The following is a 20874-nucleotide window of genomic DNA, read 5'->3' as shown; positions in this document are numbered from 1 at the left end:
ACATTAGGTTACGTTCAGAGGAATTACTGAACGATTCCTTTTGAAACCTTAATAAATAGAATTAGTTACTAAAAAAAAAAAGTCGATATCAAAAGTCTTGAGGCGCGCGTGCAGCGTTTCATAGGAGGCCCGTCTCCACATTGTGCTCCGTTCCCAGTGTATTTGGATCGAAGTTCAGTTTCATTTCGCCGGCCAGGACGATTTCCGAGATGCATCCTCAAAGGCCAATGGCACCTGACTGGCCGCCATGGCATCGCCGTACTCCTGTTGCTGCAGACTGGTCACCCAGTTATTGTTGTCCTCGAAGGTGAGGATATCGCTGTCGGGGTTCGTCTGGAAACTCTCGTAGTGGGTGGGCAGGCGACTCAGCTTGCGGGTGAAGGCAGCATTGGGCTTCTGATGGTGCTCGTGCTTGCTGGCATGGTGCTTCGCTGAAAGCCTGGGCTTTGCTTTAGGTGGACCACTGGACGTGGCTGAGGTGGCTGGGGCAGCTCCTTCTGCTGCTGTTGTTGCTGCACAAGACGGAATATGATATCATCTTCGATTTCCTCGTTGCTTAGCGCCCCCGCAGTGGCTTCCTCTGTCCTCTCAGAAGGCGCTTCAGTGGTCGTGGTGGTGGTTGAGGTGGTGCTTGTGGTCGTGCTCGTGGCAGGGGTTAGCTTATGCAAATTCCTGTGCTTTTTGGAATGCTTCTTGTGCGCCAAGCCAGACACCTTCTTCGCCGCCTCTCCATTGTCCTTCGTCTCGAGGACCTTGGACTTGTGGAAAGCCAGCTCGGGCAGCTGCTCGGGCGGCACCTCGGCGGCCTTGTTGCAGCGCTCATTGTGGATGCTGCAGCGGCACTCGTAGCTCTCCATTTGAGGCACGCACTCCGCCAGGGGGCCGCAGGGTCGTGCCACACAGGCGTGGGGGCAGTTGCCGATGTTGCTGCCACCCAATGCCTCCGCCACAATGCCCAGCGAGTGGCCATTGATGTCGATCTGTGAGTGGTGAACAATGGTAGACAATGGGATTGAAAGCGGAAACGGGATGTGTACCACTCACCTTCTGGATGCAGCCAACGAAGAAGGGTTTGTACTTGAGGTCCAGAGGCAGACGGTCCACGTGGTTAACGCCGCCCACAAAGAGATTCTGGTCCAGCGACAAATGCCAGAAGCCGTTTGATGAAATGGTTAAGACCTCCTGATGTTTATCCACCTAAGGAATGGGATATAAAGAATGGGTAACGGAAGTTGAAGGACAGTAAGGACTTCCTACCTTGAGCACCGCCAGTCGAGCTGTTCGCGAGATCTTGATGGTGTGCCATTGACCCAGACTGAGGGAATGTTCGCTCCTGGAAAGGAAACCCGTATAGTTAATTACAAATGTCTCATAAATGTGACCCAGTTTGGGTGTTATGCTCACCGCACTAAAACTGGACCACTGCCGAGATCAAAGGCAAACTCCACAAAGCCGTCGTTGAGGTAGAGTGCTATAAAGTCACCTCGATGCTCTGGACCTGAGTACAGGATCAATCCATCTGCTTGCTCGGGCTTAAGGGTCACATTTAGATCCAACCAAATGAGGGTGGAGCGTAGTGCTCCCAGTGGAGCGTAGCGTAGGAAAGATGAGCCATTGAAGGCGGGAACCTAAGAGATGGTAAGTACATGAATAACCGAAAGCCTGTATGATCTTTCAGAGAACACCCACCTGTAGATCCATTCGAATCTCACACAGATCTCCAACAAATCCTATTGGACATAGGCATATAGCGCCCTGATCTGAAGGTAGGCACTTGCCACCATGCTGGCAAGGATACCTCACACACATGTCGGTGGAACAGTCCTCTGTGGGAAGTTATCAATATATTACTCTGTTTGAAACTTATTTAGTCACAACTTACGTATATCAAATCCATTGATGACATCGCCCAACGGATGCTCTGTGAACTTGTAGTCATGTTCGTTGGCCACAAAACGACGAATGCAGCCGGCGAATCCCTCGGCCAGAGGTAGACGCTTGGCCAATCCAGTTATGTTGCCAATTCCACCCAGGAAAACTGGTTCCCGGAAAGTGATGCGTGAGAACAATCCCTGAAAGATTTTAACTTATTTATAAAAAGTTTTCCTAACTCTGAACAGCGAACTTACATTTGATCTTCCCTGGACCTTCGTGCCATGATTAAGCACCAGCCAGGCATCCCATCGATGGCGGTAGATGATCACCGAGTTCCATTCGTTCAGCAGAATGGTCTCCCGGGATCGAACGCTGCCCACGCCGGAACCACAGTCAAACCAGAACTCCACGAAGCCCTTGTTTAGTAGCAGGGCCATAAAGTCACCGGTGAGGTCATCGCGCCTTCCGCTCAGCAGGATAATGCCGTCAAAGGACTCTGGACGGAATTCGATGCGCAGCTGGACGTGCTTGTAGGCGCCATGGAGCGCCGGAAATGCTAGCCAGGATCGCTTGGCGAAACGCGGCACATGGGCTCGAATATCTGCGCGTTTATAAAGTAGCCACGTAAAGTTCTCTACGATTTGGTCATACGAGCCAACCACTTACCTTCCTGACATCCAGTGCCCGTTTTGCCAAAGGGACAAAGACAACGAGAACTGGCGGCAGTTGCCTCCAAGGCACAGATTCCATCGGAACCGCAATCCAGATTGCATGTGGGAGTGCTCCTGCAGTGGGATAAGTTGATTAAAGTACATTAAATTAGTTTTAGTATTTAAGTACTTTTCCTGCCTTGACAACCAACCAAGTTCGTTCGACATGACCAACAAAGAATTCCTTTTCCAAAGGCCAAAGGATTTCGCCCATCCAAATTGGATGAGGAATTCAACCCCACCAAGCAATACGTTTGTGTGACCCACCTGTCTGTTGTCATGGCTGCTCCCACGACAGCCGGTTCCGCTGCTGATATGTTCTCAAGTCGGTTGGTTGGTTGGTCATGCCTGATGACGCCTTCGCGCGGCCAGTTCTTAACCTCCTGCAGGCAAGTGCAGGGATTCTTAATGAAGGAGTTGTACACATAGATGAGCGTTAAGAAGAACAGCAAGGCCTTGGCCAGCAGCGCGTTTTCCGGCAGCACAGCGGCCATGGCTGGAGTTGAAGGTTGTTACTTCAGCGTCTGGTTGGTTGGCCCCTCTTCCGCAGTCCGATCTGATCTCAGTCTACGGATATTTCTCAATCTTGATCTCAGAGAGTTGGCTAAAATTCACTTGGCGGACCACAACAACAACAACCAGGTCCGCAGCAGAGGTGACCAGCGAGCGATAGTAATTATCGATAGTTTGGTGAAATATTCATGTTTTGGAGAACAGTAACGGTTCAGCTTGTGCAAATATATAATATTACAAACAACTTTATATATAATAAAGATGTATCCACTTTACCATTATATCAGGTCCTTTTATTTCGTTTTCTAAAAATTAACTTATAATAAATCGGTTTATGCAAAAGTTAACGTGATTTGAAACTAAGAAGTCTTTAGCTCAACCGGTTAACCGGTTGCTAAATAGCGGCGAGTTCAAATTTCAAAAACCCCATCAGTTTAACCAAAAGTAAGAAAACAACATTTATAATCGTTTTTTAATTTATTTTCTGCAAACCAATGTACGAAATTAAATATCTCAATGCCGCGATCTTCATTTGTTATATAAATAAGCTACATTGAATGTCGTTTAATTTAGTTTTACATTGATTGGTGGTTGTGATTTCATTATTCATTTTACGCCATTGTTTCTATAGTTTCTCATAGTCATATATAGTTACGCATATGTGTTTATGATGTATATATAACTACATACGTGGTTGTTATCTCATTAAGCTACAAAATTATATTCATAAGACGAATACAAACGATTCCACCTCCTTAGTTAGTTATTTTTATTTACCATTTACCATATACCATACTTTGTTCGCTCTTTTACAATTGTTTCAACAGGCTATTCGGATTAGTTGTTTGTCTCGCATTTAAAAATTTCGCTATGGGATTGTTAAATTGCTTTGCGTTCGTTTTTTGTTTGGTTTCCATTAGCTAGTTGTTCTTGTTGTTTTTGTTTTTGTCTGTTGTTTGTGGTTGTTGTGAGTGTTTTATTGTATAGTATAAATTGTTAAAAATCGCCCACTAGTTTCAATTCTGACTCAGCGCGTTTTCAAGTGTTTAAATAGTGTGTTTGCTTTGGTGTTCTTACGTATGTCTTAAGTATCTTTGGTGTCTTTAGTATCTTACGATTTTGATATAAAAGTTTATATAGGCAGGCGTGTGTTTGTGAGTGTGTTTCGTTCGTGTGTGTGTGTGTGTGTTGTTAGTGTGCCGACTTACAAGCTAGTACACGCTACACATTTATTAACTTACCACTTAATATGTTTGTTTCCTCATCTCATCCCATCAAACTTCCACCTACATATCTCGATTTATCTCGTTTCCGGTCTTTGATTCGTTCGTTTTTGGACTGGACCTTCCAAGAAGTGCCACATAGTACAGAATGTACAGTTATACAGTTTACAGTTCATAGTTTAAGGTACAGCTATGCGAAAAACGAAAGAATTGCCAATTTGCATTTGTAACCGTGTTAGTTCTTCTGTGCTTGTAGTGTGTGTGTGTGTGAGTAGTCGTTGTGTGTGTGTGTGGTACAAAAAGATGGCAGCTCTGCATGTAAAGCGTAACGGTTCGTTCAAAAAAAGCGACCACACACTAAAGTATCTCTTACGCCATTTGTTAATTCGTTAATCGTTTGTCGTTATTTTCGTTAATTTCGCAAATCGCGCCAAATGGACAGCTCGGTTACTCAGATTTTTCCGATCTTGTTTCATATTCTATATGAACTACGCCTCCGATATAAATCCTTTGCTAAAGTTATATATAAACTATTCCGATCTGAAGTATTGACAGTCACAGGCTCTATAAGAAGCGTGCCTTGGTTTTTCGAATTGTTTTCCTCTGCTTTAAATATATATGTATATATATATATCTATGTATGCCCATTTGTATATACTCAATATGCGTGTATATAATATGTAGTATGTTTCCCATCTAGATTTAGTTCGTCTCTCCTTCGTATCGTGGTGTAAAAAAATGTTCCTCATTCTAACTCTGCAATTTCGATTTCTCTCTGTTTTTTTTGGTTTTAAAAGCGTATTTGTACAAACACAAATCGACGAAGGACATTTGTGTGGTTTAACATATAATTTAAACTAGTCGATATCAAAAGTCTTGAGGCGTGCGTGCAGCGTTTCATAGGAGGCCCGTCTCCACATTGTGCTCCGTTCCCAGCGTATTCGGATCGAAGTTCAGTTTCATTTCGCCGGCCAGGACGATTTCCGAGATGCAGCCGACGATGCCGCTGAAGTAGCGCTGGTGCGTAAAGTAACCCACATCGGGCATTCCACCTGAAACGAGGACATCCCTTAGTATACCGTATACAACTACCATATCTCATAGATACTCACCCACATAAAGACCGGTGTCTGTGTTAAGCTGGCGGAGTTTACCAGGCGCCCGCAAAGTGACTGTCTTTCTGCCATCCACCTCCAGATAGCCCTCTTGAGAGTTTCTGGAAGTGTAGAGATTTGGTTAGGATTAGTAAGTTTAAGGTATCAACTTCAAGGCTTTTATCCTTTTAGTTCTTAGAACCTATAAGATTTATTGCTCACCTTATGGCTCTCACGCGATGCCACAGACCATCGCTGACCTTGGTGCCATTGAAGCGGATATCAACCTCACCAGAGCCCAAGTCATAGCGGAAGTGTAAGTACCTGTTCGGAATACATATTGTGTAAGTACGTGCGGAATGAAGATCCCACCCTTCCACTCACCCCTGTTCTATGCCCAGCGAGAGGTAGTCGTCGTGTTCCTCCGTCGTTCCCTGGCGTCCTGTCCACAGAATCACGCCGTTCTCCGAGTGTGTCTTGATGCGCAGATTGAGATCGATGCTGTAGCTGATCACCTGGCTCATGGTGTCCGCGTCATTGTAGTGGAAATAGCTATCGCTGCCGGCGAAGCAAGCTCCAAAATTCTTGCGTACGCCCTGAACCTGCGACTGGTGCTCGGCGGACAGGTCGAACTTCTTCAGAAGACTCCAGTCGGTATGGGTCTGCGGTGTGCTGGAGGCATGCGATTCCAGCTTGACTTCCTCACCCCCCTGCATAACTGGCGTCAAAAGCTCATCATCGTTGTAGTCGTCGCTGTACTGAGAGGTGTCTTCGTTGGGGGAACCAACTTCTTGACTGCCTTGAGGTGGAAACTGGACCTCAGCCTTCTTGTGACTAGAGTGCGCATTTGAATTTGACATGATGCGCTTCATGTCCTGGGCCAGTTGCTTGCGCTGGTACTCCTCCGTTCCATCGGAGGCGTCAAAAAGCGACTCATCGAACACAAAGGCGTTCTCGTCATCTTCGTTTTTGTCACTCGACCTGGGAGTACCGGGGCTTCCATCCTCAAAGGCCAATGGCACCTGACTGGCCGCCATGGCATCGCCGTACTCCTGCTGCTGCAGACTGGTCACCCAGTCATTGTTGTCCTCGAAGGTGAGGATATCGCTGTCGGGGTTCGTCTGGAAACTCTCGTAGTGGGTGGGCAGGCGACTCAGCTTGCGGGTGAAGGCAGCATTGGGCTTCTGATGGTGCTCGTGCTTGCTGGCATGGTGCTTCGCTGAAAGCCTGGGCTTTGCTTTAGATGGACCAGTGGATGTGGCTGAGGTGGCTGGGGCAGTAGTAGTCGTCTGCTGATGCTGCTTCTTGAGCTCCTTCTGCTGCTGTTGTTGCTGCACAAGACGGAATATGATATCGTCTTCGATTTCCTCGTTGCTTAGCGCCCCCGCAGTGGCTTCCTCTGTCCTCTCAGAAGGCGCTTCAGTGGTCGTGGTGGTGGTTGAGGTGGTGCTTGTGGCCGTGCTCGTGGCAGGGGTTGGCTTATGCAAATTCCTGTGCTTTTTGGAATGCTTCTTGTGCGCCAAACCAGACACCTTCTTCGCCGCCTCCCCATTGTCCTTCGTCTCGAGGACCTTGGACTTGTGGAGAGCCAGCTCGGGCAGCTGCTCGGGCGGCACCTCGGCGGCCTTGTTGCAGCGCTCATTGTGGATGCTGCAGCGGCACTCGTAGCTCTCCATTTGAGGCACGCACTCCGCCAGGGGGCCGCAGGGTCGTGCCACACAGGCGTGGGGGCAGTTGCCGATGTTGCTGCCACCCAATGCCTCCGCCACAATGCCCAGCGAGTGGCCATTGATGTCGATCTGTGAGTGGTGAACAATGGTAGACAATGGGATTGAAAGCGGAAACGGGATGTGTACCACTCACCTTCTGGATGCAGCCAACGAAGAAGGGTTTGTACTTGAGGTCCAGAGGCAGACGGTCCACGTGGTTAACGCCGCCCACAAAGAGATTCTGGTCCAGCGACAAGTGCCAGAAGCCGTTTGATGAAATGGTTAAGACCTCCTGATGTTTATCCACCTAAGGAATGGGATATAAAGAATGGGTAACGGAAGTTGAAGGACAGTAAGGACTTCCTACCTTGAGCACCGCCAGTCGAGCAGTTCGCGAGATCTTGATGGTGTGCCATTGACCCAGACTGAGGGAATGTTCGCTCCTGGAAAGGAAACCCGTATAGTTAATTACAAATGTCTCATAAATGTGACCCAGTTTGGGTGTTATGCTCACCGCACTAAAGCTGGACCACTGCCGAGATCAAAGGCAAACTCCACAAAGCCGTCGTTGAGGTAGAGGGCTATAAAGTCACCTCGATGCTCTGGACCTGAGTACAGGATCAAGCCATCTGCTTGCTCGGGCTTAAGGGTCACCTTTAGCTCCAACCAAATGAGGGCACTATCGCCCAGTGGAGCGTAGCGTAGGAAAGATGAGCCATTGAAGGCGGGAACCTAAGAGATGGTAAGTACATGAATAACCGAAAGCCTGTAAGATCTTTCAGAGAACACCCACCTGTAGATCCATTCGAATCTCACACAGATCTCCAACAAATCCTATTGGACATAGGCATATAGCGCCCTGATCTGAAGGTAGGCACTTGCCACCATGCTGGCAAGGATACCTCACACACTTGTCGGTGGAACAGTCCTCTGTGGGAAGTTATCAATATATTACTCTGTTTGAAACTTATTTAGTCACAACTTACGTATATCAAATCCATTGATGACATCGCCCAAGGGATGCTCTGTGAACTTGTAGTCATGTTCGTTGGCCACAAAACGACGAATGCAGCCGGCGAATCCCTCGGCCAGAGGTAGACGCTTGGCCAATCCAGTTATGTTGCCAATTCCACCCAGGAAAACTGGTTCCCGGAAAGTGATGCGTGAGAACAATCCCTGAAAGATTTTAACTTATTTATAAAAAGTTTTCCTAACTCTGAACAGCGAACTTACATTTGATCTTCCCTGGACCTTCGTGCCATGATTAAGCACCAGCCAGGCATCCCATCGATGGCGGTAGATGATCACCGAGTTCCATTCGTTCAGCAGAATGGTCTCCCGGGATCGAACGCTGCCCACGCCGGAACCACAGTCAAACCAGAACTCCACGAAGCCCTTGTTTAGTAGCAGGGCCATAAAGTCACCGGTGAGGTCATCGCGCTCTCCGCTCAGCAGGATAATGCCGTCAAAGGACTCTGGACGGAATTCGATGCGCAGTTGGACGTGCTTGTAGGCGCCATGGAGCGCCGGAAATGCTAGCCAGGATCGCTTGGCGAAACGCGGCACATGGGCTCGAATATCTGCGCGTTTATAAAGTAACCACGTTAAGTTCTCTACGATTTGGTCATTCGAGCCAACCACTTACCTTCCTGACAGCCAGTGCCCGTTTTGCCAAAGGGACAAAGACAACGAGAACTGGCGGCAGTTGCCTCCAAGGCACAGATTCCATCGGAACCGCAATCCAGATTGCATGTGGGAGTGCTCCTGCAGTGGGATAAGTTGATTAAAGTACATTAAATTAGTTTTAAAGTACTTTTCCTGCTTTGACAACCATCATGTACGCATCTGCATACGTAAGTTCGTTCGACATGACCAACAAAGAAATCCTTTTCCAAAGGCCAAAGGATTTCGCCCATCCAAATTGGATGAGGAATTCAACCCCCCCAAGCAATACGTTTGTGTGACCCACCTGTCTGTTGTCATGGCTGCTCCCACGACAGCCGGTTCCGCTGCTGATATGTTCTCAAGTCGGTTGGTCTCCCTCGTGATATGCATTTGGACCTTGTTGCTGGTTACGTTTGGGTACTTCCTGCGGTTCTTGGCCGTGTTGGTATTGCTTGTCTGCTGATATGTTTGCGATTTGCTGTTGCGTCTTAAGTTTAATTGATTATTGTTGACATCGTCGTAGACGGACATGTCCGACTTATAGCTGTAGCTATAGTCATCGCTGCCATCGCCCTCGCCATAGTCCACATCCACTCGCTGCTTGGGCGCCCTGGTGGGGGATCGCCTTGTGGTCGTGGTCGTCGTGGTTGTGCCGGCGGTTGCCCTTGTCGTGCTTCTGCTGGGTGTGGGGGGCACCGAGCTGGGCAGCATCGTGCTGGCCGCCTTGAAGTCGGCCACATCCTGCTGCTCCTGGCCCTCGGACTCCGAATTAAAGTTGATGCTCTCCGCTGATATGTAGTAATCGTTTGAATTGACTTTCTGTTGCTGTTGCTGAAGATTCAGCGATTGCTGCTTCTGTTCCTGTGTCTCCGAGTTGCTATCCTCCAGCTCGCCGTAATCGTAGCTGTCGCCCTCGGATCCGGACTCATCCTCTCCGTTTTCGTTGCCCGCCGGCGAGGCGGCTTGCGAGGCGGATAGGGTGAACGTGGACTTGGCCATCGCCTTGCCACCATCGTCGTTCGCCAACTTGGCGCTGAACGAGGCGCCCTTCTGGTAGAGCACATCCTCGTCCGACTTGCCACGCCCATCCAAACTGTTGGAAGTGGCGTTAATTACTGGAAAATCGAAATGGATCCGGTTACGAAATGCAACCATTTTAATTAAATTCAGCGAGTGAGCGGGCAAAATTAATGATATTTAATACTTTAATTCCCCTATTAACAAAGAAAAAATTTCGCAAACAAAAATTAAATATTCCCAACTCAATACTTATACGGATAAATGGAATAAAAACGTGATCTATATTATTTTAAATTAGAACTTAATGTACACAACTAACTGATTGTATGCCATGTAATTTTTCCAACACATTGTCGAAAATAACACAAATTACATGCAAAACACACGCACATATATAAAAAATACGGAGTAACAAACACAAAAATATCAATTTGTCTACCAGCCGGGGGGCCACAAAATTTCGAAGCCGAACAATTGCAAAATTTCAAATTCCCCAAACAAGTCGTTGCCAAAAATAAATAACACCAGAGCATGAGGCATTCCACATGTAATCTGGTGGCTCATCCCGCCCACTTTGCGATGCCAGTGCCATCCATTACAGGTGATTTCCAAATAATAACCGAAATGCCAAATCACTTTTGTGGCCTGGCGTTAGTGAGCTGCATCTATGCATTCACACATATGTATGTATCTCCAATCCCACTCACCCAACCCCAAACCCAATCCCAATCCCATCCTGAACGCACCTTGACAGCTGTAACCGTTCTTGTTCAGCTCGTAGCCCTCGATGCAGTCGCACTCGTACATTCCATCGTGGATCTCGTAGCATAGTTGTTCGCAGGGGCTGGTGTGTCCACAGTGGCCTGTTTTTTGTTGGGCGGAGCGGGAAGAGGTAGTGGGTTTTTAGTGCGATTGTTCAGTTAGCATTGTGGCATATAGATGGGAGTGATAAGGGGGCTGGCAATAAGGGGTAGTAAAAGGGGAAGATAAGGGGGCTAAAAGGGGGCTAAAAGGGGACTAAAAGGGGGCTAAAAGGGGACTATAAGGGAGCAACTTTCGGTCGAGCCGAGTCGTTTCAGTTCGGTTCATAATTTCAGTTCACTTCAGTTGAGTTTAGTTGAGTGTACCCGTCTGTCTACGTCCATGTCTCCTCCGTTCATGTCCGTAACGAAGTGTGTGTGTGTGTGTGAGTGTTCCTGGGTGTGACCGACGTGTCCGCAATAAATTCTAATAAGCTTTAAGGACTTTGGGCCTGGTTTCGTTTCCTTACGTTTCGGTCTGCTCCTGACTTCGGTCATACGTTTTCCGTAATTTACTGCTGGCCATGGCAGCATTTCAAATGCACCACCCGCACCCCACCTCTCCTCCTCCACCACCGCTCAAATTCATAATGACTACTTAAATAACTCGGTTGGCCGATAGTTTTGCTTGGCTGTTTTTAGTCGACGGTAATGGAAAAGTTGTTCGTACCCAGTTCGATGGCAATTTAAATGCAAATTCCATAGGCAGGCCGGCGGAGGTGAATCAAAATCACAGCCCATTTGTGCCTGTGCATTCTGGTGCCGGCTCACTTGACACCGAAAATTTGTGCCCGAGCAAAAGGAGGAAATGGCTGGGAAAACGAAAACATTCGAAAAGGGAAAGGAGAAAAGTAAAACATTACAAGCATTACGCATACGCCCGAGTGGCCCGGCACTTACGTCACACATTGTATTAAATGGAACGAACGCAGTGGCACTTTCTGAAGATGGAGACACGAACACGTCAGCTACTCTGTTAAAGTGCCATCAAAAGCAGGAGGATGGAGCAGGGACACGGGGCGTAGATGGAGGGATTCGCTGCTCTGGACAAAGCTTGTGCTGCATGCATGCTTGCAGGCTTGCTAGTTGATTAAGCAACTGTGTGGGAACGATTAAAGTGCACCGGACACAGAGGACGCCAGCACACAAGCCCATTTGCATATGCACACACAAGAGAGCTGGCTGCCACACAGGACCTAACCATTCCCATTCGTTGAAAACTCCTTTGCCCGCCGGCCATGCGTTGCGTATTCAAATTGAAATTGAAAAATCGCATTTTGTATGCAATTGAAATCGAAGTGTCAGCAGCACACACATCAGCATCGTCGCCAATGACAGATTCGCCCCCTCATTGGTACTGGAAATTTGACAACAGCCATTGCATAACTTCCGAGCCCTCGCCCCCGCCCCCGCTCCCGCCCTCATCATCCGTCGTTCGTTTGGGTTCGGTTTTTCTGGTTTACTGGTTTCCTGGTTTTTGGCCCCTACGCTCACGCATAATTAAGTCGCTCATTAATGTCAAATGCCGCACAATAGTGCCTCGTTTATTGATATGTCAAAAGGGATGGGTGGTGGGTCGGGATAGGTAGGACACTTCAAAGTTGAAATGCCCGTGCCAAATATCGAACTTGAAGTGCACGAAATTTCCAAAATTAGGCACTAGTCACAGTCACATGGGGAGGGATTCATTGGGTGGAAGGGGGGCTTGGTTTCTGTCAAACGCACCTTGAAAGGCCGCCTCCTCCGGCTCCGGGATCGCACCCACAGCGATGCTGGCCGACGATAGTGATGATAGCACCAGGAGGAGCCACACGCAGACGACTCGGCAATGGTGCTGGTGATGCTTTGAAGTTGACATGCTGCACTCTGTCCACAGGTGGGCGCAATGGGGCGTATACTTGATGCGGCGCAGTGTTCCCTTCGCTTTCTTTCGGCGCTCAATTCAGTTGATTTCAACGACAGATGGTAATGGTGCTCTGCTCTCTGGCGTTCCAGTTCCGATTGCGATTGCGATTCCGAGTCCTTTGGCCATCAGCCAGCGGCGAGCATGGAGCGTGCATGCGTCTCGACGTTGCCACCGCGACTGTTGCTCCTAGTCCTGCCGCCGGTCCTTGTGGTGCCCGAGTTCCAGCACCTGAAAGTACCAGAGCACACACACATACAAACACAACGCGACACAAGCGCGCAATTAGTAGGCGGCAAAAGCAGAGGCAAGAGAGCTCAAGCCGACGCAAACGCAAATCAAGTGGTCATTATAATATAACCACAAATTGCTAAACACGCAGTGGCCAACAAATGGAGCACCGCCGGGGAACCAGGTTTCGTGGATTTGGGTGTATGGGGTAAGCAATGAGTGTACACTACAAAAAAAAAGAAAAGAAAAGAAAGTGGAACTTAAAGCAGGCGAGGTATTTTAGGGAGTTACGAAAGCCTAGTTCCCAAGTGGCACGTACAAGTTAAGAGATTTAATATGATATGTTATATGTTATTATATGGTTTTCTTATTAGTAAATGGTGTAATATTGCATGGCTATAAACAAAATATAAAATTCGAATTATGCTTAATTTCTCTCAGTGTATCCAGGAGCATAGGCTTGAGCTTTGGCATGATTCATGGCGTTAGTAAAATCAATAGGAGCCACCATGGCAACGCCGCCACAACAAACAGACAAAGCCCCACATCAAGCGTGGCCACTCCTACACATTATCCAAAAACACCCCCACCGCCCATCGGCCAGCACCCATTCCGCCCACTTCAGGCAGCCCACCTGCCAACTGGCGTCCTACCTTAAGCCAAATACTGTGTGGCCAAGTAATTAGAAATCAATACGAGCACAATTCGGCAAAGTGTCTACCTTGCATAGCAAAAAGGCAGGGACATGGGCATAGATACTTGCCACAGGCAGCAGTAGTTGATGGAAAAATCGAAGACGCAAAGAAAATCCAAGTTTTCTTTGCCCATTTTCGGGCCTTTTCGTTGGCCAATTTTAAATTGAAATGTCAGATGTCTGCAAGATGGAAGGAAAATGCGTGCAAATGTTGTTAGGCTTTGGTGCCACACACACACACACATGCAAGCACACACACATCTCTTTTCTCACTCTCGTTTCCCCTCTCCTGTCTCACTCTGCCCCCGTATGGCTATCTCTTTCGCTGGCATCGCACTTAACCCGTGCTCGAGAAATGTGTAGCATACTTACTGGGGCAAACATTGCAACCGCAGCATCTCCGCTGTTTCGGTTTTTGCTCTGCTGCTCTGTTATGTTCTGTTCTGTTCTGTTCTGTTCTACTCTGTCCTATTCCTTTCGCCCCACTCTTTGTTTTTCCAACGTTATTTATTTATACTCTTTGGTGGCCCACTGGGGCGTGAGGCATCCAGATTCAGGAAGTCCCCCAGACGACCGGATGTTTGATTTGATTAATTAAGCTAAACCAACTGGAAGTTGCTTCTATTAACTGTTTGTGCTGATGCTGCTTTATTTCGGTGTTTCATTTATTTACAATGTACTCGGTGCTAGATAAAAATAGATACTAATAGATGCATGCGATGCATTGATATTTAGGAGGAATGGGTTTTCTTTAGTTAATCATTCAGAAGATACCAGTTTCATGACCCAAAAACTTGGAAATCGTTAACTTTAGGGCCTATCTATATATGTATATTCACTATCACTTTGATAAATTTTGAAAAGTTAGGCATAAGAGTGCCCAATATTATAAACATATAGTATAAAATAGACACTTTAGCTAGGATAGACAATATAGCTAGTGTATGAAAAGGTCAAGAAATCAATAGAACCACCTTACTTATGCATATCATATATGAATCACTTTTTATGGATTCCAAATACCTGCAACCCAATAAAAACAAAAGGTAGTGTAAGCCTGCAATCGCTGTTGGAAACCCCTTCCTTGTAAGCGTACTATATGGCAATTTTCATATGCCTGCGCTTAAAATCGCGTTGACTGCCAGCGGCCTCGGGAGGTTTTCCCCAACCCCCACCTACCCCCTATCTACCCCTCCCTCCAGCCGCTCCTTTCCCTTTGGGGCTTTCCTTTGCTGCATTAGTGTGTGTGTGCGTATGAGTGGGTAAGCACTCGCGATGGTTGTGCGTGCAAGAAAACTTTTCGCTTTTTTTTATAAGTTTGACGTAAGGGCTAAAAAACCCATCGCCATGCCGCACTGTCTCAAGTTGAGTCAGTCGAGGTTTCGTTTTTCGCATTTTATTTATTTACTTTTTTTTTTTTGTTTTTCGGGGGCGACCAAATGTTGCCGTATTCATTTATATCGATTTTTCCACCTTGGCTATTTACCCACACTCCCCACACACACACACAGACAGCCGCACACACACACACACACGCAGACGGTGCAGAGAGGTTGACATACTACCCACATACTTCTTTTCTTTTTGTACGTTTGTATCTGCACACTCTGTACGTTATATTTTCGCATTTCTTTCATTCGGGATTTCCCCACTGCCAACCCGTTTTTGTAGTGTTTTCTCCATTTTCAATTTTTTTTTATTTATTTTTTTTTTTTTGCATTTTTATTGCGTTTTTAATGGCATTTCTTTCCGGTACAACGCCTCCGAATGGCCAGCAATGTAGAATGTGGAAGCCCGTCGCCCAGAATTCACTTTTGTGTGTGGTACGGGGTATTCCCCGCTATCCGTGCTCCGCTTTTCCCATTCGAGAGCTCGAAATGCATGCCGTCGATGTGTGGATGGGAAAACTCATTATTCAGGTAAGCAGCGGCGGCACAAAAACGTGAGCTCATTTGCCTGGAAAATGCGACCTCAGGAACTAATTAGAACGCATGGATATCGAAGTTCATAATGGGCAATCGTTCGAGAACGAGTGGCGCCCAACGTTCTCGACAATCGTCAATATCCATTGTTAACTTTCTCGTTTTGAGAATAAGTTGATCCACCCAATTAGCCTAATGGACAAAGATGAGTGCTCCAAGTGGCAGTGATTTAATTACACAATTAAAAGCTCATTGGGCAGAGGCCTTTCATCGTCGATTTCTGATATCTGATAGCCGATAGTTGGCTGGAATCCATATTCGTTGCTCGGCTCATTTATCACAGATTACCGACGACTTTCATTCGAGTCGAGTGAAAGCTGCGGCATAAAGTTTATGCCTCGTAAATCGTAAATTCAAAACTTTCGCCCACTAGATACTACGTGACCACCAAGTGATGCGGAATTTTTCGTCTGTGGGAATACCAGAGTTTCAACCAGACCATAACAAATGATCAAATTGCTCTGGAGAGTCGCAAACTTTTGTCCACAGATATGGCCGAAAACTATGGCGTTTGCAGTGAAAGTGAGCCGGATAAGTGTTAAGCGAATTATTTGCATGCACATAAAGTGTTGCCTGCTTTTGAGCGTTCCGGCCAAGTGTCCTTTGTGGCTTAAAAAGAAAACAAAAAGGCAGGGGATAAACCTAAGCTCCCGCTGCTTTTCAATTATTAAGGAGCTCTGCTCTCGATGCCATGGCTAGTTTATTGATTCAAAAGGCAAACAAGGCCAAACAAAATGGCTTCCAGCGGAATAATATCCATGGCTGATGTCACGCAAAAACTTTATACAGCAAGCCAATAAAGGGGAAGTCCCCGGGCGCACAGAATCGGAATCGGAATCAGAATCACAACCTCAGAGCGGAAAAGTTAAGTTGGAAATGAAACGAGACGAAATAAAACAAAGCAAAACGAAAACTGAAACTGAAACTAAAACTAAAAACAGCAACAGCGAAATACAATAAAAACCTGGCCCAAAAGAAATGGAAACAGGAGCGGAAAACAGAAAACAGAACCCGATTCCCATACAGCAGCCAAACACAAAGGGAAAACGTTGGTCCGGCAATAAATTGTGTTTTTATAAGGCAGGTAAATAGAGCACAAAATCCGTGGAGGGCCAATTGGGTGGCCAGCAACCACAGAATACACGGGATAACACAGAGAAAAAACAAAGGCGCTTCTTAAGGGTAGCAACTCGAATCAACTCGATTCACGCATGCCACACTTCCGATTCCCCGAAACTGGCCAAAATGACAGGCAAGAGACAGCGGAGCGACCACAGTGGAGACACGCTAATTGGGCTAATCTTCGTCGCTATTCCTGCGCACTGAGGCGGTTTTATGGGGAAACCCTAAGGGTACAAACCATTTAAAGGGGTGGTTGCATACAGGGGGGTACAGGTAAATTACTCTGTAATTTTATTTTAACACGAAATCTGATAAAGGCGACCTTCTTAACAAGCTTTTTTACAAAAAAAAAATATTACTTAAAAGCGCGAAGTCTTATGACCATTAACTCTAGCCCAAGAAATTATATGACATTCATAAAAAAAATAGTACTAAATTCATTACATCAACAGAATGTCAAATATTGAGCATTTGATTCGTTTTTGTTGAGTTTCGAGCAATTAGCGAATAAATTCAATCCAATTGCATTCAAAAGTTGCGCGACTAGCAATATAAACTAATTGACAACTTTTGAACGACATGGAGCATTCGTTTTTTTATTAACTTGAGCTACTATCACTGCATTGGGTGGCTTAATTAACCTAAAAAATTCGATTACTAGAAGCAAATATATTCATGAATAGCTCGCATATATTGATTTTTTGTAAAAAGTTCTTACGGTTTTTACTAATCAAATAAAAGCTATCCATAGAATCAAACAAAAATCAACAAGAATTTTGTGCCATGTTGCTAAAAACGCAAATGCTGTTTTAGAAGTATTAAATAAATATGATTGTATGATGATGCACTATGAGCCGTGTAAACAATATCGGTTTTGATAAGCAAGCCATGTTTGCAAAATAACATAAATATAAATGGAAAAACAGAATTTCTGTTTTCTGAGAGTAAAAACAAAATCTTTTAAGTCAGCCAGCCCCACACACATGAATCAAATATGTTTCGAAAACATAAATAAAATGAATATTTGTTTCGTTGTTCAGATGGATGAAAAATCAATGTTGATGAAAAAGAATGTTCGACATTTTTGGCTGTCTTTTTTCTTAAGTTTAAGCTTTCTTTCGTGTCAATAAAATAAAAGTGGTTTTAGTTTTGGTTAATGTGTGGCTTGCAGCGCACTATCCCTAGTATCCACTGTAATAGCCCTGAGGTTTGGCGCGTTTTTTTCCATGGGGCTTATCCTGCCTGCGCTTTGAGTGCTTAGACATCGGCCCAACGTCGCACTAAATATATATCCTCCTATATATCCTGCTATATATCCTGCTATATGCGGGACGCGGGCCTAATTTATGGCGAATTCGCAGGTGCGCGTTTTACTTGAGAGCTGTCAAAGACCGCGTTCCTTGCCACAACGACAACAAAGCCAACAGCAACAACAAAGTAATTTTCCCCGCAAGGACCCAAGGACTAAAACAAAAGCACACACATACACACACTCAACTCAACTCGAGGGCGCGTGTGTGTGTGTGTTTGTGTGCGAGTGGGCGATTTTATGTGAGTGCTTCTGTGTGCGTGTGGGTGGAAAAGGGGAACTCCCCCAAAGACTTTTGAACTGCTGGCGATGTGAACGAACTGGTAATTATCAACATCATCATTGCAACTTTAGTTTGACCCAAAAATCGCAATAAATAAATAAAAGTGCTGCATGTATGTGTGCGTGAGTGTTTGTGCTTGTGGTTGTGTATGTACATATGTGGGTGTGAGGGCAGTGAAGTGGCCACTTGAAGTTCGCTAGCCACATAAATTTCCATTATTTCATTTCGCAATTTTACGTCTCCTTAAAGTACACTCACACACACGCACACACATGCACAGATGAAATCCTTACGCTTGCTGTTGCTCCTGCTGTTCCTCTTCTTCTTGCTCAACTGCCTCTGGCTTCGTCCTCGCTGATTTCTGATTCCCTCTCCTCTCCACTCCTCCTGCGCCTCTTCTTCCACTGGCCTGTGCTTTATTTTTCGGCGTTCAGCGATTTTCGTGGTATTTACATTTACACACTCCTGCACACCCACACACCCTCTCACTCGCTGGGGAGACTCACTCACACTCACACTGACACATTCAGCTGTCGTATAAGCTGACTTTCACATTGCACTTACGATTTTTCGATCGGAGCACTTGAAAATCGAGAATTATGGTGGAATTTCGACGCTTTGGCTAGTTTCCTGCAATGGCTATATGGCTTATTCGTTGTGCGACGGTGTGTATATGTATTATTTTGGTTGTATCCTGCGAGCGGATGTCTGATGACGGCGGATACGGATGATTTCTGGCGTTTCTAGCGATTCCGTTTGTTTTTCGTGGGAGCGTAACGTTTTTACACTCTAATTGACGGGAGACTACTGAGCGTATGACTGTCGATTCGGAATGGAAAAGCCACTTGCCAAACGGAAGAGAGATTGAGAACCAGAGAGTGCGAGAGAGCGCCTAGCTGTCGCAGGAAAAGAAAAAAAAAACAAACCCACGCAGACATCGCAGAGAGCGCCGGACACGGAGTCCTTGGTCCTCGTTGTTGTTTTTATATCCGCTGTCCGATTATCCGGCCATGTAAAGAGGCGCCAATTCAATTCACGCAGTTAGCTCGGCTAATAGGGTTGCAAGGATGTCTTCTTTTAAAAAGGGTTTTTTTTTTATTAATAACGCCAAGTTCTTTACGTTATTTAAGTTATTTAATTTTTTAAGTCAAAGTGTTTGCTCTAAAGATATATATATCCCTTATCCGAGTGTCATATATCTGCAGCGTTATGTAAAATTAAAATAGATTTTAAAATCAAGCAATTGTTATCTAAAAATGTTAATAATACTTATTCAATATAGGCGGCAAACTGCAAAAACCATTCATTTATTAATATTCTAACTCTTTCGGAAAGATTAATTTTTTTATTCAAGGATAAAAGATTTATACGCCCACCTGGCAACTCTAAAGCAGCTCCAAAAGCTCCCTCTCTCCCTTACTCTCCATCCCATCAAAGTCCAGCCTGGTGGGCGCTCTCGCAGGTGCCCTACCACGCACGCATGCGCCGCATGAGAGCGAGAGAGGCAAAACAAAACGAGCGCAGACAAACATTCCGGGCTCGCATTACAACAACAGACAGGCGAGAAGCTAACGGTGAAAGATGTGTGGCGCTAGAGAGCCGGAGAGAATGTTAAACAACATTTTGTTGTTGCCGCTGCCAGCGAGCTAACAGTTAACAGCACAATAAACACCTCCGGAGAGCCACATAGCCACACTTTAAGAGACATAAGCCCATAATGAACTCGACGACACGCGTGTACAAAAACAACCCGTGACGCCTGCTACTTGCGGGGAGTGGGCTGGTGGTTTGTTGTTATTTGTGCAGTGGCCAGTAAGTCAGCTGATCAGGTTGCAAGGGTTGACGAAGGGTTGATGTCGCTGCTCGCCCCTGCCGAAAGGAATGATAAAAAATAGGAAAACACATTGGAGAAGAAGCAGGCATGTCCAACGGGGCCCAGGACCCAGCCAGAGTCCAACACCCCGCATCCTCAGCCCTCGATGGTAACCGAGACTTGGCAAGTCTGTTGTCGGCGTTGTTGCTGCATTGACAAGTCGACGTTACTAATGACCCATCGCTATTCATGACCCCCGACAAAGGGAACGACATATGACATGGTTGTTTGTGTGTCTGGCTGCACCTGGAGAAATGCCTGCTTTAAAATGGAACTTAAATCGATAAAAAGATTCAGATATAACTAGTATACAGTGAGCATAGGTATAGACCTTCGAAAGGAACAACAGGTAAAGAACAAAGTACGTCTGTGATTAGGGAGTAGGAAGGATATAGAACCTCTGCCAAAGGTATTAATTTTTCGCTCAGTGCAGGCTTGTTGCAGCCTTGTTGGCTGCATTCCCCCACCTCCTTGTGCAGTGCCACCCTCGACAACATTCAGCAAATGAGGCATTAATATCCAGCCGGGGACCTCCTGAACCCAGAAGCCAGAGCCCAAAAGCCAGGCGGCGACCCCTTTTCCTTCCGATGGCCTCCGGGCTTCGCAGCTCCGGCTTCCATGTTTTCGAGTATGTCAGGGCAAATATTAGTATTCCACTTCAGAGTGAGCATTTTGTAATGGAAAGTGTTGTCGTCGCAGCTCTCGTCCTGCTGCATATCCATCAGGCGAGCAACCAAGCGCAAGTAATGTGTCACATTACAAATGTTGTTTCCGTTCCAAGCGAAGTGCTCCACCACCACCACCATCACCCCTCCCCTCATCACTTCACCACGATGCAGTTCAATAACAAAAGTATTAACCACGCCAC

The 20874-nt window shown here is 46.2% G+C and overlaps 2 protein-coding genes across 3 annotated transcripts; both read right to left on the bottom strand.

Annotated features, from left to right (window-relative positions):
* Positions 1-52: 52 nt before the first annotated feature.
* On the bottom strand, positions 53-3277 carry LOC27206693 (pikachurin-like). Its single transcript, XM_039291402.2, is given in 10 exon segments — positions 53-491; positions 494-980; positions 1045-1197; positions 1258-1333; positions 1405-1628; positions 1690-1826; positions 1883-2072; positions 2130-2476; positions 2542-2660; positions 2853-3277. Coding segments are annotated over 10 exon segments (2271 nt in total). The 5' UTR covers positions 3080-3277; the 3' UTR covers positions 53-180.
* Positions 3278-3556: 279 nt separating this feature from the next.
* Positions 3557-18968, bottom strand: LOC6734697 (pikachurin). 2 transcript variants are annotated; one of them, XM_039291401.2, is made up of 15 exons: positions 18427-18968; positions 12335-12743; positions 10556-10672; positions 9094-9904; positions 8770-8888; positions 8358-8704; positions 8111-8300; positions 7918-8054; positions 7639-7856; positions 7492-7567; positions 7279-7431; positions 5800-7214; positions 5638-5739; positions 5434-5537; positions 3557-5373 (listed from the first exon to the last, which is right to left on the bottom strand). In XM_039291401.2, the coding sequence occupies exons 2-15, from the start codon at positions 12465-12467 to the stop codon at positions 5219-5221; spliced, it is 4077 nt and encodes a 1358-aa protein (XP_039147335.1). In that variant the 5' UTR covers positions 12468-12743; positions 18427-18968; the 3' UTR covers positions 3557-5218. The 2 variants fall into 2 exon arrangements, with proteins under 2 accessions (XP_039147335.1, XP_039147334.1); XM_039291400.2 differs by having other exon boundaries at positions 18698-18968.
* Between the last annotated feature and the right edge of the window lie 1906 nt (positions 18969-20874).

This window comes from Drosophila simulans, chromosome 2R (assembly GCF_016746395.2).
Source record: "Drosophila simulans strain w501 chromosome 2R, Prin_Dsim_3.1, whole genome shotgun sequence".
Lineage (NCBI taxonomy): Eukaryota > Metazoa > Arthropoda > Insecta > Diptera > Drosophilidae > Drosophila > Drosophila simulans.
Note: the sequence above shows the minus strand (reverse complement) of the source record. Positions and strands in the feature narration are given on the sequence as shown.